Source organism: Chiloscyllium punctatum, chromosome 8, assembly GCF_047496795.1.
Source record: "Chiloscyllium punctatum isolate Juve2018m chromosome 8, sChiPun1.3, whole genome shotgun sequence".
In the NCBI taxonomy this organism is placed as follows: domain Eukaryota; kingdom Metazoa; phylum Chordata; class Chondrichthyes; order Orectolobiformes; family Hemiscylliidae; genus Chiloscyllium; species Chiloscyllium punctatum.
This window is the reverse complement of record NC_092746.1, coordinates 92,188,232-92,203,483: the sequence shown is the minus strand read 5'-3', so window position 1 is coordinate 92,203,483 and position 15,252 is coordinate 92,188,232. Positions and strand designations below refer to the sequence as shown.

The window sequence follows — 15,252 nt, the reverse complement described above, 5'->3', positions numbered from 1 at the left end:
AACTTAAACAAACAATCCATAATTTAGCAGAATATGGTTATTAATAGTATAACACAGTCACACCATTTACACCAAATGATATTAGCATAATAAGAGTCCCAATATATTGTTAAAAAACATGGGCCATCATTAGCAGGAATTTACTCAAGCAAATAAATATCTCTGTACCTTCCCTTTTCATGTACTTCCCATGCTTTTTATTTAGATGGCTGGTTCACCTCATCTGCCTGTCAAGTACTGGCACAGATCAGTCTCAATAAACAAAAGAATCTTAGAATTTGTTCACATTAGACAAGAAGAAGAAGATGATAAACTGTTACATATTGGCTAGGATATTCAAGATAACACTCAAAGCTAATTTTTAAAAAATGCATAATCTTTGGAAAGTATATTGGTGATTTTGCTAGGTTCTTGGAAGTCTTCTCTGATGAACCTATGGTGGACTTCAGAGGTGCATGGAGAACTGAACAGTGTGGATATTGTACCACAAGTTACAAAGTGGCAGAGATTGAGATAAAAACAAAGTTTTAAACCGAAATCTCACTCCATGTGCTAACCTTTCCAGAAGCATCAAAAATGTGTGGGAAATAGTGCACTATAGAAAACTTGTGGAAAATCACCTTTAACAGAAGCACTAAGATTGCCATTAAAAAAAAAGCAGATTTTTAAATTTAAACAACAACAAAATAAAAAGACAGCTTTGAAACAAAGATACCAAACTTTAAAGTCCAAAATAGAAGAAAAAAAACTGAAAGTAGGAGAAACATGCAGAACAAATTAAATCAAGGGCATCAAGGGCAAAACAGTGCAACCAAACTCAGGAAAGATCAGTTTAGCAAGAGATCTTCAATCTAGATCTGCTTTGCTCTTGGGTTCCTCTCAAGAATGGGTATAATGATCAATGTGGGTTTATACAGTAGCAAAAAAGAAAATGGAAAAATTGAAAAACTCTACTCAGAAGAGCATCCCATGAAATCTATGTTAGTGAGTCCAGAAATAGGAGCCATTTTTTTAACTGAGAGGATTGTTACTGACAATTCCTGTCGGCAATTCAGTAATCTGCTTTAATCACTGAACAGTAGAATGTTTAACTCACTACCATATGGACTGACTAAAGCAAATATGAAAAGGTGCATTCAAATCTAAACTGGAAAAGTAGATGAAGGGGAAAAGAAATAGAATGATACATAGATGGGTTAGATAAAGGCTTGGTTGGGACATAACCACCAGTATGTACTTGTGGTGCAAATAGCTGTACTGTAAGTGATTACTAGAGGGGGAAGGGGTTGCCACTGTGCATAGAAATGCATTTAAACTCATAAATACAAAGCTTTTTCTTCTCAGCTATTTAAAAATTGGTCAAATTTTAAATTTTGAAATATTCTGGGGGTGCTCTATACAGCATTGCAAATGGAGAGAAAGAAAGTGGAATGTGGCCAAGTAGCTCAGACTTCATCTCAAAGTGCAGATTTCTTGCTGGATTTGGCATGAAGTTCTGTCTGTATAAGGTTTAACACCGGGGTGGTGTCTGCTATTGAGGCCTCTGGTGTTTAATCAGATTTTTGCTGAAATATTCATTACAAATAATTCTGTATCATTATGTTAATTAACTTGCGTTACTCAGATTACTCAAGTGGCACAATATGGACATAGATTTTGATCTCCAATTTTCTACACAGCTGTCACTCTGAGTTGCTTTACGTATCCTATTACCTTTTTTCTGAAACAGATGGAGGAAAGTGCAGCATCATAGATAATAAATTTTGCTAATCTCTGCAACTTTTCATGCAACAGTATAACTTCCAATCAGAATTTACACAGCAAATTTATAAACATTGAGCAAATACTTTTTTTTAAATAAAGTAGCTTCCAACGTGGCAAAATGTTTCACAACCCCTGTTCCAGGAAAGAACCAGAAACAAAACGGCTCTAAATATTGCAAATGTGTCAAACAAACAAAAATATTAACCATACAAAAAGTAACAGCACTAAAGGAGTTTAATATCACTATGAAAAAACAGCTTGTAACATTTTTCAGTTCTGCTAATATAGCCTCTAGAAGAGGTTTTCCACATTGTGGAGAAGTTAGATTCCCTACTGACGTATAGTCTTCACTCCTGGAATGTGGCTCACGCTACATAAATATGCAGTCAACCAAATCAGTATTTTATTGGATAGTGTCAATCAATCTACAAGGTCTCACCCAGCCCTAAACTGTACAGAGGCTTTGATTTTGACGTTTTTTGGTCTCCTTATCAGAGGAAGGATGCTCTTGCTGTGGAGGGAGTGTAACAAAGGTTTACCAGACTGATTCCTGAGATGGCAAGACTGACATATGAAGTGAGACTAGACTTTGTTAGGGCTTTGCTCACTGGAGTTTAGAAGAATTAATGTAAGAATGCAGAATTCTATGAAATTCTAACAGGACTAGGCAGCGTAGATGCAGAAAGGATGTTTCCAATGATCAGCTAGTCCAGAACCAGGGGACCAGAGATATGGGATAGGGCATTTAACACTGAGATGAGAAGAAATTCCATCAACCGGAGAGTGGGGAGTCAGTAGAATTCTCTGCCACAGAAAGCAGTTGAGGCCAAAATATCACATGTTTTCAAGAAGTTGGTAGAAATAATTTTTAGGGCAAAAGATATCAAAGGGTAGAGGAAGAAAGCAGGAACAGGGTACTGAATTGGATGATCAGTCATGATCATTCTGAATGGCAGAGCCAGCTAAAAGAGCTGAATTGCCCACTCCTGCCCTATTTGTCATATTTTATTATCAGGCCTTGGGGATTTATCAACTTTCAGTCCCATTATTTTCTCTAGTGCTTTTTGTTTACCTATAATAGTCTCCTTCAATTCCTCCTTCCCAACAGACCCTTGCTTCTCCATCACTTCTAAAAATATTACCAATCTTCTATAAAGATAGGAGAAAAGTAAATGTTTACTTGCTCTGCCATTTCCTTATATTCCATGATCATTTCTCCTTTTTCAGCGTGCAAGAGTGCTACATTTGTTTTGACTAGTCCTTTTCTTTCACACACTTATAGAAACTCTTACAGTCTTTTTTGCGCATACTTTACTCTTGCCCTCTTAATCAACCTATGGGTTTTCATTTGTTGAATCCTTAACTGCTCCAAGTCCTTAGGCTTGCTGCCTTTTCCAGCACCTTTATATAACTCTTCTTTGAATGACTACAATCCTTAAGTTCTTTTATGAGCTATGTTTGTGCCACTTTTCTTGTTGTGTACTTTCACCTTAAAGAAATATTTTGGAGACTGGCTGCCAAAGATGGCTCTCTGATTACTGGAGGCAGTCATCTCAGCCATAGGTAATCACTGCAGGAGTTCCTCAAGGTTGTGTCTTGGGCCCAACCAGCTTCAGTTCTTTCATTAATGGCCTTGACTCCATCGTAAGGTCAGAAGTGGGATGTTCATTGATGACTGCACAATGTTCGGCACCGTCCATGACGCTTCAGATACTGAAGCAGTCCATGTCCAAATGCAAGAAGATCTAGACAAAATCCGGGCTTGGGCTGATAAATGCCAAGTAACACTTCTGCCAAACAATGATAGCTAAAAGAAAACAGGTTACCCCTTTGTGTTCAACATTAACATCACTGAATGTCCCACGATAAACATCCTGTAGGGGGCTACCATTGACCAGAAACTGCACTGGACCAGACATTCAAATACTCTGGTTACAACAGCAAGTCAGAGGTTTCGAATTCTAAGAAAGTAACCCACATCCTGTCTCCCCAATATCTGTTCACCACTTACAATACACAAGTTAGGAGTGTGAGGGAATAACATCCTCTTGTCCAGACAACTGAAGCTCCAACAACACTCAAGAGGTTTGATGCCATTCAGGACAAGGTGGCTTGTTTGACTGGGCTCCTCTATCTCCTTCACCATTCACTCCCCTCAGCACTGAATTATAGTGGCTACAGTGTGTACCATCTACTGCACTGCAGTAAATCAGAGACTTTTTCAAAAGCCCCTTTCAAATCCACAGCCTCTATCTTCAGCAGGAGGGCAACAGATTCATGGATCAAAATCCAGGGACTTCCTTCTAAACAGCACTGTTGGTAGTCTTACACACCAGGACAGTAGCAGTTCAACACTATCATCCATAGGGTGACTAGGAAGAGTCAATAAATGCTGGCCTATCCAGTGACGCCTACTTCCCATAACCTTCTCATGTTAGTTGAACAGCACTCACTATTAACACCTACCATTGACACTAGTGTTCATCTCTACCTTTCCTCCATCATGGGCACTCTCCTTGGTTACTGTTCTGTGCACCATTTGTTCACTTGTTTCTCCACCCTCTTTGTCAACAGCATAAAGACCATCATTTTCCAGCCCCTTTCAGTGCTGAAGACGACACACTGGACTCGAAATGTTAACTTTTCTCTCTACAAATATTCCAGATCTGTTGAGTTTGCCCAGCACTTTGTTCTTATTGCTCATCATTTGTTAGTCTTTCGTTCACGATCCCAATTCTTGGTTGAAGCTGTCGTAAGTGAATCTAAGCAACAACAATTTGAGAGAAATACCAATGTTTCAAAACTGACCTTGGTAAACTATCTGTAAGAGATTTTAGGAAATCTGCAGATGTTGATAGTAAGAGTCCACGTCTCCCTTTATTATGCAGCAAGCTCAGGTGATAAATGTTACTGAGGTTGTTATGGCATGAACTCTCATTAAATACTGCAGTATTTTACTTTTGGGATGAGAGAAACTTTATCAATTCAGATTTTTCTCTCATTGATGTTTCAGAAAAGTCAATTTTTCTGAACCCTTCTCCTATTGTACTTAATTTCACACAGGAATTCAAATCAAATCCTTGAATAGTCTGCTGACTGCACTGTAAAATAGATTATTCGTCACATTCACTACAGCTGTAAAGGCTCATTGATTTGATGGTTAAAAATGGAAGATAATCACTCAGCCTTAGCCTAGATAACCTCAACAATGTGGTGGTTTTCAGAGGCAAAATGAAACATGTTTAGAAGACACCACCTTTTTGTTTGAAGATGATTGTACAAAGTTACTCCCTACATACCCTTATCAAAACCAGAGACTAAGTAAGTGCTCCAGATGTCAATTAAATAGGCAAGATCTTTAACACAACCTAGGACTACTGCTGACAATATCAAAAAATGGAATAACTGAGGTAACACACAAAAGTAAAGGGCTTGGGTGTGCACCAGTATATAGCAAGGAGGTTAACAAAATACTCTCAAAGTCTAGTTTCTTGATTAGATAATTGAGTAAATTAATTTGTTGACATTGTTGAATGCATAGAATTTACTGTGTGTAGATATGCAAAGAATTCTTCAGTGGGTTGTCTGGTTTTCACCTTTCAGTGAAAAAGTGCATAGATAAATACTTAAGAAAAAGCTTCAGCTGTCTGTACAAACACATTTATTCTAAATTTCATGCATGTCTCCTTTACATATGGGCTAACTGGTTCAATATAACAATGATGGAACACATTCGTCTTAATTGTGTCAGTAATGGAAGCAGTCACTTTAAAAAAGTCCTTTTTTCCGCGATTACGTTAGGGCCCGGGTGTCCTTGGAGAAGGAGCACGCGGTGTCCACCAACACCCTGGAGTTGTTCAGGGAGAGGTGGGTGCCGCAGGGAGTGGAGTGCATTATTTCCTCCTCCAACTCTATTTTGATTTAGTCCCTGCCCTCCCCTTCACTGTTTTGATCACACAGCATTGCCCTTTGATGTGAAGGGCAGTGCTTGTCACTGGCCACCCGGGTGTTTTCCTATCTTCGTGATGGTGGAAATTGAATAAAGATCCGTGCACTTTGTGTCTCTCACTGTGTCTCACACCTGCACACACACACACACACCATGGGTGCTGGGGAAAAAAATAAGCACTACCGCAGTTAGGCGGTAGTGTGGGGGAAAAAGAAAAAAAGAAGAAAAAAAAAGTCCTTTTCAAGGCAGGTGGAGGCAGAAACGGTTTGAGTTTCTGATCCAAGCTGCGTGTGTGGCCAAGAGCAGGAAAGGTTTTTATTGGTCCAGGGCAAACACTGCTGGTTTTCCTGACTCATACGGGATTTTTGATGACAGAAAGAAACAGTAGCCTAGGCATTCTATGGCTAAAATGTGGCTAAATGACAACTTCTGCAATCCTTAATCGGGATTTCAAATTAACATTGGAAGGAAATTTTTAAAATCCCCCACTCCTGCATTTGATTCTCAGAGAAGTTAAGATGGTAAGGTGGTATGCGGTACAAGCCTAAACATGTTTACCTCAATTGACTGCTCGCAAGATCACGCCATTTATCTATCCATTTCTTAACACTTTTCAATTATTCACTCCCTCAAATATCTATCCAATTCTCCTTTGATTTTTATTTAACCTGGTCCATTAACTTCCTGGGCTGCTCTGGTGTGAAATACTTAAAAATGTCTTTGCTGCACATTCTAAAATTTGAAACAGGTGTAGTCTCAAGCACATTATCACAGTTGAAATTTAATATTCCCTTACATTTGTGAACACATACAGGCAGGACGTGTAATAAAAATATGGTTAATAAAGCAGTGCTGTTAAAATTCAACAGAACATTTGCACCCCTGGCTGCAGACATAAAGCACCTTATATCTCATCAATATCAAAGCAGTCCTTTTTTTTCACTGCCTAACTATAACTGTACACCGTACTCTAGATACATTGATGAAACCTATCACTTTCCAACATGGTTGTTGCAGATCCAGGAGGATAGAATTAGCTTTTTTACTGCTGACACATATAGAGCTGTATTGAGCCGCTGCTTTACGCAAACTATCCATAATTACCCTTAAAATCCTCTAGTGTGATGTGTCATGGACCACTTGATTTATATTCACGGTTTATTATGCCTGCTCCAGTCTCATTAATCTCTATTTTTCCACAATAAGTGCCAAGTGCAATTCATCAGTTACCATTCTAACCTATTCAGATCCCTGTGCATTTAACTTACTTGATGTTATCCCCTGAAGCTACAATCACCAAGCTAGAAAAAAGCAGGAATTGCATGCAAATAAATGCTTTTCCTGCTTTTCAATGAGATAGAGAGGGACTTCCAATCAGATTTGCTGACAGCTCTGTAGTTTGAACAGTGCTAGAAAAGATTTCAGACTACTGTAGAGATTATAAAAATCCTAAAGAAGAAATTATTCCACTGGGTTCTGGCTGGGTTTCCAGCCAGACTGAAAGGAAGAATAGGGTGGATGGTGTTGAAGAGGCCATAGGTAGGCATGGTTTAATAGGCAGACGGCACAATTTTGGCAGCACAGGGGGTCCCCAAAGTACGTACCACAGCAGCCCACTGAGTCAAAGATGCAGTGCTGCTCAGCTTGATATCCCCACACTGCCCCTCCTCTCCTTCCACACTGATCTGAAATTGTGATGGGGCAGATTGAGGCCCCTATGAAGCAGTTACTGCTCCTTTATGGGCTAAGGGCAGACACCAACTCCTTACCCAAGCTCTGGCCTTGTAATGTGGGTATGGGTGCGTCAGCGACAGGTCAGCCACCCAAGAAATGTGGTCAAAACATTCAGCCCATATTTCCTGAATACTTTAATCTTTGCATCCTTCTTTCCTTGTGATAGATTCCCCTTTGTACAATTGTGTTGATTTTCCTCATCTGCAGAACCATCCAAAGATGGCTCCAAAACACACGGAGTTGTTCTTGCAGTGAAGCTGACATGTACTGAATAGGCCAACCAACAGCCTCTTGTGCTCTAATAATTATACAATTCTAACAAGTCATTTACGTCTATCCATTTTTCTCTAATAGATATTTTTGATCAAGCTGCTCAGACATGTTATGACATACCACTGGAGCAGGTGAGACCTGAAACCAGAGGTAAGAAAACTACCACAGTACCAAAAGGCTCATGTCAAATTTCTCTTATATGGTTACAATGTGCCTGATCTAATCAATCTTCTTCACCCAGGTGGCTCATGACAGATGCCGATAACTACTTTCCTTTTTACTTCATCTCTCCATGACTAAAGGATTGCATCTTATCAATATCTGAACCAGATCCATACAAGTTTAAACGTAATTTTCCTTCAAATAAAACACCAGACCTATCCCAATAAGACTTTTCTGCCTGTGAAGTAATGCGCCCTATTGGAGGGTGATTTACACATATTAATATCCTTTTTCTCTTCAAAATAGCAATGGGTGCTGGGTTACTTTTGTGGAGGCGTTTAATACTTAACTTGGTCAGTCTTTCCAGATCCATGACTTTAAACCAGCATGGACCAGAAGTCAGATAATTGCAAGGCCTACTGGAGTGTTCATGGAAATTTGTTAATACTGTGGGGGTTCACATCCAAAAAGGGACCATTAACTGGACAAGTCTCATAATCATATACATTTCAAATGAATCACATTGTTTTAAACACCAATGAAGATATGCCCAATTTACTCAACCTCTCAGAATCATGGCCTCATATGAAAATCTTTTCATATCTGGAATCAATATGGTGAACCCTGTTGGACTGCTTCCAAAGCCAATATATCTTTCCTTAGGTAAGGGAACCAAAGCTATTTACAGTATCCCAGGTGTGGTTTGATTAGTGCCTCAACATTTTAGCAAGATCTTCCTATTTTTATGATCCATTCTCTTTGAAATTAGGACCAATGTTAATTTTGATTTTCTATTATCCATTAAGTTTAAAAACTTGTTTTTTTATGGTTTATGCATGAGGACCCAAAATGCTTCTTGCTGCAGTTTTCTGCTACAATTCCTCATTTAAATGATATTCAGCTGTTCTATTCTTTGTGGGATAAGCTTATATTTTTTGCACATTATACCCAATGTGTCAAGCTTTTGTCCACCCTTTTAAACTGTCTCTATTATTCTGCATCCTCACTACTTGCCTTTTCAACTATTTTGATGCCACCCTCAAACTTGCTGACATTACATTCACTTCCACCATCCAACTCATTAATATACATACATTTCAAATAATTGTGGCTGCAGCATTGATCCCGAAGACATTCTGTTAGTTACAACTTGTTATCTAATTCTGTCTTTTATTAGTTAGCAAATCCTCTAAACATACTAATATACTACCCCCAACAAAGGGTGTGTGTTCAGGACAGTTAAAGGAATAAATTACCTCTGGGGGAGAGAGTTTACTTTGTGAAACATCCATGCTAGGAGAATTTGGTTGGTAAGATGCAGATCATTAAAAGACTGACAAAGTTTAAGATCGCAACTATGTGAATATTGCAGGGTAAAGGCCTCACACGATAGGAACTGAGAGAAAGTAGTCAAGACAAGTCAATGGATTGGACAGGGATGGAATATACCTCTGGATTTCTGTTTCAATGTTAAAACCAAACCTGCAGCCTTGTGTGCTTCTTTGTTAGTGTGAGGCCACCAGGTTAAATTTTTAAAAAATGTTCTATCAAGCCAAATTTCATATTGAATCTGACTTATCCACTAGCCACATCATCTGGAATCATAACACTAATCAAAATGATTAGTTAACAGAAATCAGATCAATTTCATTATTTGCAAACAAACACTATATTAATAACAAAGCAAGCAACATTTCAGTTCAGATTTGTGTTTTAAAGTTTAAAGAATACATATAAGAATCTTGTTTGAGCAGTTTCTCCATTGGCCCTTTGATCAACTCTTACTTACACTAGTATCCAAAGACAACAACGGATTTCACAGTAATAACAACAAGGGAGAGTTCTTTGAACGATTAGTGAGTGACAAGGAATTTAACACAACCTTGTGTTATTTGAAGTCCAAGTAAGGATTAGTTAAGCACACTCAAAATCCAACTCATTAATAATGGAGATACACGAAAGCGATCAGTGAGTTTAGTGTGTAAAGTTTCAAGGTGGATCGTTCTACCAGGAAGCTACGAGTCCAACATAAAACGCTGGCCAATATAGGGAATAGACAATGATCAAATGAGCAATGTGGAAAACACGTAAATTAGGTAATTAGGAATGATCTGAAAATGACAATAAAAGCCATGTTCCACAGTACCTGGAAGGCCAGTTGATAAGAGAAGGTGTCTCGCCATTGGAATCTCTTTGTAGAAACCATTCATTCTTTACTTTCACTGTATTGCTATATGAAAATATAGCAGAGACAGCTAGAATCAATTTGCTGTAACAATTCCATACCTAAGGATTCCACACCCTACAGGCATTTTCTTCTTTGGCTATTATTACCAGCATGAAGTTACCAAAACTTAGAGATTTCTTATACATTTTTCAACAAGGTTTTAAATATTTTTTAAAAAATTCTGTAAGAGTACACCTGACACAGGGTTCTTCTGTTATTTTTATTCATTCATGGGATATTGGCATCACTGACAGGCCAATATTTATCAGACGAAAGTGAGGACTGCAGATGCTGGAGATTAGAGTGGTGCCCGAAACATCGGATGCTGCCTGACCTGCTGTGCATTTCCAGCACCATTCTAATCCTGAGGCCAACATTTATTGCCCATCCTTACTTGCCCAGAGGGCAGATAAGAGTCAACCACCATCACTGTGGGTCCGGAATCACAGTAGGCCAGAATGGATAAATATGGCAGTTTGCTTCTCAATAGGACATTAGTGAGCCAGATAGGTTTTTTTCCCCAACAATCAACAATGGATTCATGGTTATCATTAGACTCTTTATTTCATATTTATTCCTATTGAATTCAAATTCCACCATCTGCCAGGGTGGGATTCGAAACCAGGTCTCCAGAACATTACCTGGGTCTCTAGATTAACAGTCCAATAAAATTAATACAGGTACGCAATCCTTTATCCAAAAAGCTCCAAAATCAAAAGATTTTCATGAGGTGTTTTTCTATATAACAACGTTGTTTGGCGTGCAAACAGGTGATCCAACTCCACACCCACTCAACCCACGTCACTCAGATGTAACGTAGCGACGTGGCCCAGCACTGGTAGGCGTCAACTATGTCTCGGCGATCATACTAGTTAAGCGTGGGTCTGCAGTTTGCTAAATTTTTTTTATTTCACTGTGAAAATATAATTCTTTCTGAAATCCAAAAAACAACTGACCCCAAGGATTTCGGATGAAGGATTGTGTACCTGTACCACTAGGCCATGGCCTCCCCCCCGCAAGAGGTAAAAGCCAGTGCAGACACAGTAACTTAACCCTGCCAAAAATCTCCTTTTCTCTCCAAATATTTTACCTCAACTGTTCTGAAGATGGATCGTTGGAACTAGATCATTAATTTTGCGTTCTCTCCACAGATACTGCCAGATGTACTGAATTTTTCTAGCAATTTCTGCCTTTGTTTCTGATTTCCAGCATTTGTATTACTTTGGCTTTTTGCTCAACTGCCTAGGGTGAGTTGCTGCAGGTATCTGCAGCTCTCTAATGGCTCAGTAAAAGTTGTCATTTTTCATGTGCAAGATAGACAGTGAAACTGGTTTATTGATCAATGGCCATCATAAACTGTTTGATTTGCATGTACACACCACATGCATATAAACCGTTAAATACTAAACTATCTAAAAGCCTGTGAAAATCCACGAACATCAGCAGCAGTTATTCAAAAAAAATAAATGGAATTTTCAGACTAAAATTGAAACTACTTTCATCACAATATGCAATGGGGGTTAGAAAAGTGCTTGAATAGATCACTGATTGACATCTTTTAGACTGTCAACGACCTGAGGTTGATGTAATTATTTTGGATGCGGTCTATATGAGTTATATAAATAGATTTTAAAAAATAAGATAAAGTTACACACTTTGTCAACTGTCTAAATTAAGTCGATGTATATTTTGCACCAGAGAAACATCCAGCTCCATTATGTTGGCTGCCCCCACAAAAAATGTTGTAAAATTGACTTGCATACTTCAATTTCTCACTACAAACATATGGTGAGCTACACTTTTGATGTTCCAAGTTCTGAGCAACTTTCACATCTTGAGGTCACAATTTGAAGCCAAATTCTTCATCCTTAGAGGAATCATTCTAGGTTATTTAGGCACACCCCCATCAATGCAACCTCATGTGGACATTTTAGTATCTTTGGTACCCAATTCTGTCCATTCTTGAACCCACATTCTTATGTTAGCAACCGTCAGAGTGGGTGGGTGCCTGGAATACGTTGCCGGCAGAGGTTTTTTTTAGATTATATTAGATTACATTACAGTGTGGAAACAGGCCCTTCGGCCCAACAAGTCCACACCGACCCATACTTTTGCCCCTTACCTAACACTATGGGCAATTTAGCACGGCCAATTCACCTGACCTACACATCTTTGGACTGTGGGAGGAAACCAGAGCACCTGGAGGAAACCCACACAGACACGAGGAGAATGTGCAAATTTCACACAGACAGTCGCCTGAGGCGAGAATTGAACCCGGGCTCTGGCGCTGCGAGGCAGCAATGCTAACCACTGTGCCACCATGCCGCCCACGCTGGCACGATATTGTCATTTAAGACATATCTAGACATATACATGAATGGGCAGGGAGCAGAGGGATGCAGATCCTTAGAAAATAGGTCATAGGTTTAGATAGAGGATCTGGATTGGTGCAGGCTTGGAGGGCTGAAGGGCCCATTCCTGTGCTGTAATTTTCTTTGTTCTTTCTTTGTTCTTTTGTATGTTCAGTTAATGAATATCTAAGCTCTGTAATTCTCTTCCCGAATCTCTACTCTTCACCTCCCTCTCTGCTATCATACACTCTGTAAAATCTATCTCTGAAAGCTCCTTATTGCGCTAAGGTTAATATCAAATTTTGTTTGACATACACTCCTATGAAGTGCTTTTGGTGTTTTAAAACATTAAACTTTGCTATGGAATCACAAGTTGTTGTTGCTGTTGTAGTATCCAACTAGCTATCTTAGTCTGCTTCCAAACACCTCCTTCGACTATTCCTAAGAATAGTCCCTAAGGACTGGCAAGAAAGTCTTCTGCTTGTCCTGTTAGCTGTGGGAAAGGCGCATGCAGGTCAGGATCAGCAGGAGGTGTCACAGGGAGGTACAGGAAATTTCTTATAATGTAACACTACAGCATCTGGGAGAACAAAATTGTACGGCAATGCATGCCTTCAAAATTAAATAGCTTGCTGAACCCCAAACAAAATCTTAATAAAAGACATTAGTTTTAGAAAGTCAGCACTAATGATGGACATCACTGTAGTAAATGTTTGGGGTAAATTACTACATGCCATAGTAATAGCAAGATGTTAAATTTCCCTGTAAACAGCTAAAAACACACTCAACCTAACTTTATAAATACCCCTATTTTAACTTGATATGCACAGTCCCAAAGTCAAAAATATGAATGTCAAAACTAATTTATTCATGCAGATAGCCTCTTCAAAAATCAATGTTTGTCACATTTAACTACTTTCCTCATTTCTCTACCAAGCCATTTTCCTGTGGTTAACATATAAACCTGCAATAATTTATGTATATACTTTGAAAAAACCTTATCGTTTTATCAACTATCATAGCGAAGGTTATTTATTTCTCAATTGAAAACTAAAAACTTTGCTTTGTATTTGACTGGATTGTATTTTGCCCATGAAGAGAAAAAGGTTAAGCTTATTTTTGTTGCATTGTATAGGCATTTCTAGTGGCTACGATATATGAAGTAATGTAGTTGCTTATGTCTACTAACATGGCTGTTTCTGTTCATAGTCAAAATTCACAAGAGAAAATTATACAAGTCTTGAAACCATAACACATAACATAACATAATAGTTTGGGATTGACAGTAGTAAAAGATGCAACTTGTATTTTCAAACACCTAGGAATAATTTTATGCAGCAACCTTGATGCTTGCCAAATTATAAACTGGGGAGCAACTCCAGTTGATCAATTGCATGCATCAGGTCCTTTTTCATAGTATGGTCACATTACAACTCAGGGGAAAGTATGCTTAATGGAGCAATGCCTAGGCCACCATTAACAAAATAACAAAGCTAGGCAGAGACACAGATGAGATGTGGGAGGGAGGAACAAGAATGTTTCCTTTTAAAGAGGAGGCTTTATTACTCCTTTGAGAAATTAGAACAATGATCCCTCAATTCCATAAAATTTCTCCAGGGGTCAAAAACAAATAAAAATTCCAGAATTGCTGGCACCCATGGGAGAAGCTTAATAAAAGCTAAATAAAAGTTTTGGTTAGAAAATGATTTGATAAAAATATTAGAGAGAACAAGATACAGCAGATGCTGGAAATCTGAAGGTAAATTTAAAACATTCTTGAAACACTCAGCAGATCATGCAGTATATTTGGAGAGAAGGTAATAACATTTGGATGAACTGTCAAAGTCCAAACCATTAACCTGACTACTTTCTTTCCATGGAGGATGTCTGATTTGAGGAGTATTTCTACAATGCTCTGTACATCTGGTCTCCTTATCTGAGGAATGATGTTCTGGCTATGGAGGGAATGCAATGAAGGTTTGTCAGACTGATTGTGGGATAGCAGGACTGACACATGAATACAGTCTGGATTGGTTATATTCTCTGGAGTTCAGAATGAAGGGCGAAACTCAAACTTTTAGAAATAATAAAATTTTAACAGAACTAGACAGAGTAAACAGAGGAAGGATGGTCACAATGATGATGGAGCACTGAACTAAGAGTCATTACTTCATGATTTGGGTTGCCCATTTAGGACTGAGACTGGGACAAATCCCTTCACTCAGTGATAAACCTGAGAAATTCTTGGCTACAGAAAAAGTGTTTGAGGCCAAAACATTGACAATTTTCCTAAAGGACTTAGTTATTGTTTTTAGGGCTAAAGGGATCAAAGAGCTCAGTGAAAAAGCAGGAACAGAATACTGAATTGAATGATCAATCATCATCATATTGATCAGCAGAGAAAGATCGAAGGGCCAATTGGCCTACCACAGCTCCTCCCTTCTATGTTCATCCCGAATACACTGTTGATCAGCATCTATCATCCGAACTGGTCACCATACCATTGTAATATGTCACAATGGGTTATTATGCTGACAAATAAATTATGAAAATCATACAGAAAAAAAATTATGGAAATAAACTTGCACAAGGTAGATGACTAAGAAGGATTGACATTCATCCAAAATCTGTGGAAGATTTAAGAATGGATACATAATGGAAATTGTGGTCGAACAAAGCATCAGGCATAACTTACTACACTAATCTCATGACCATAATTAATGCTAGATATCATTAGAGTATTTTGCAATTGTAAGTGAATGGGGAATTTTTTTTGTTAAGAATCACATTCC

At 38.5% G+C, this 15,252-nt stretch overlaps 1 protein-coding gene across 8 annotated transcripts in view; it reads right to left on the bottom strand.

Annotated features, from left to right (window-relative positions):
• The window catches only part of svila (supervillin a), a 340,124-nt gene that overhangs the window by 143,507 nt on the left and 181,365 nt on the right, over positions 1–15,252 (bottom strand). For all 8 annotated transcript variants that reach the window (XM_072576064.1, XM_072576065.1, XM_072576066.1 and 5 more), the window contains one exon: positions 10,029–10,112. In XM_072576064.1, coding sequence (XP_072432165.1) covers positions 10,029–10,112 — 84 coding nt within the window. The remainder of the gene's footprint in view (positions 1–10,028; positions 10,113–15,252) is intronic.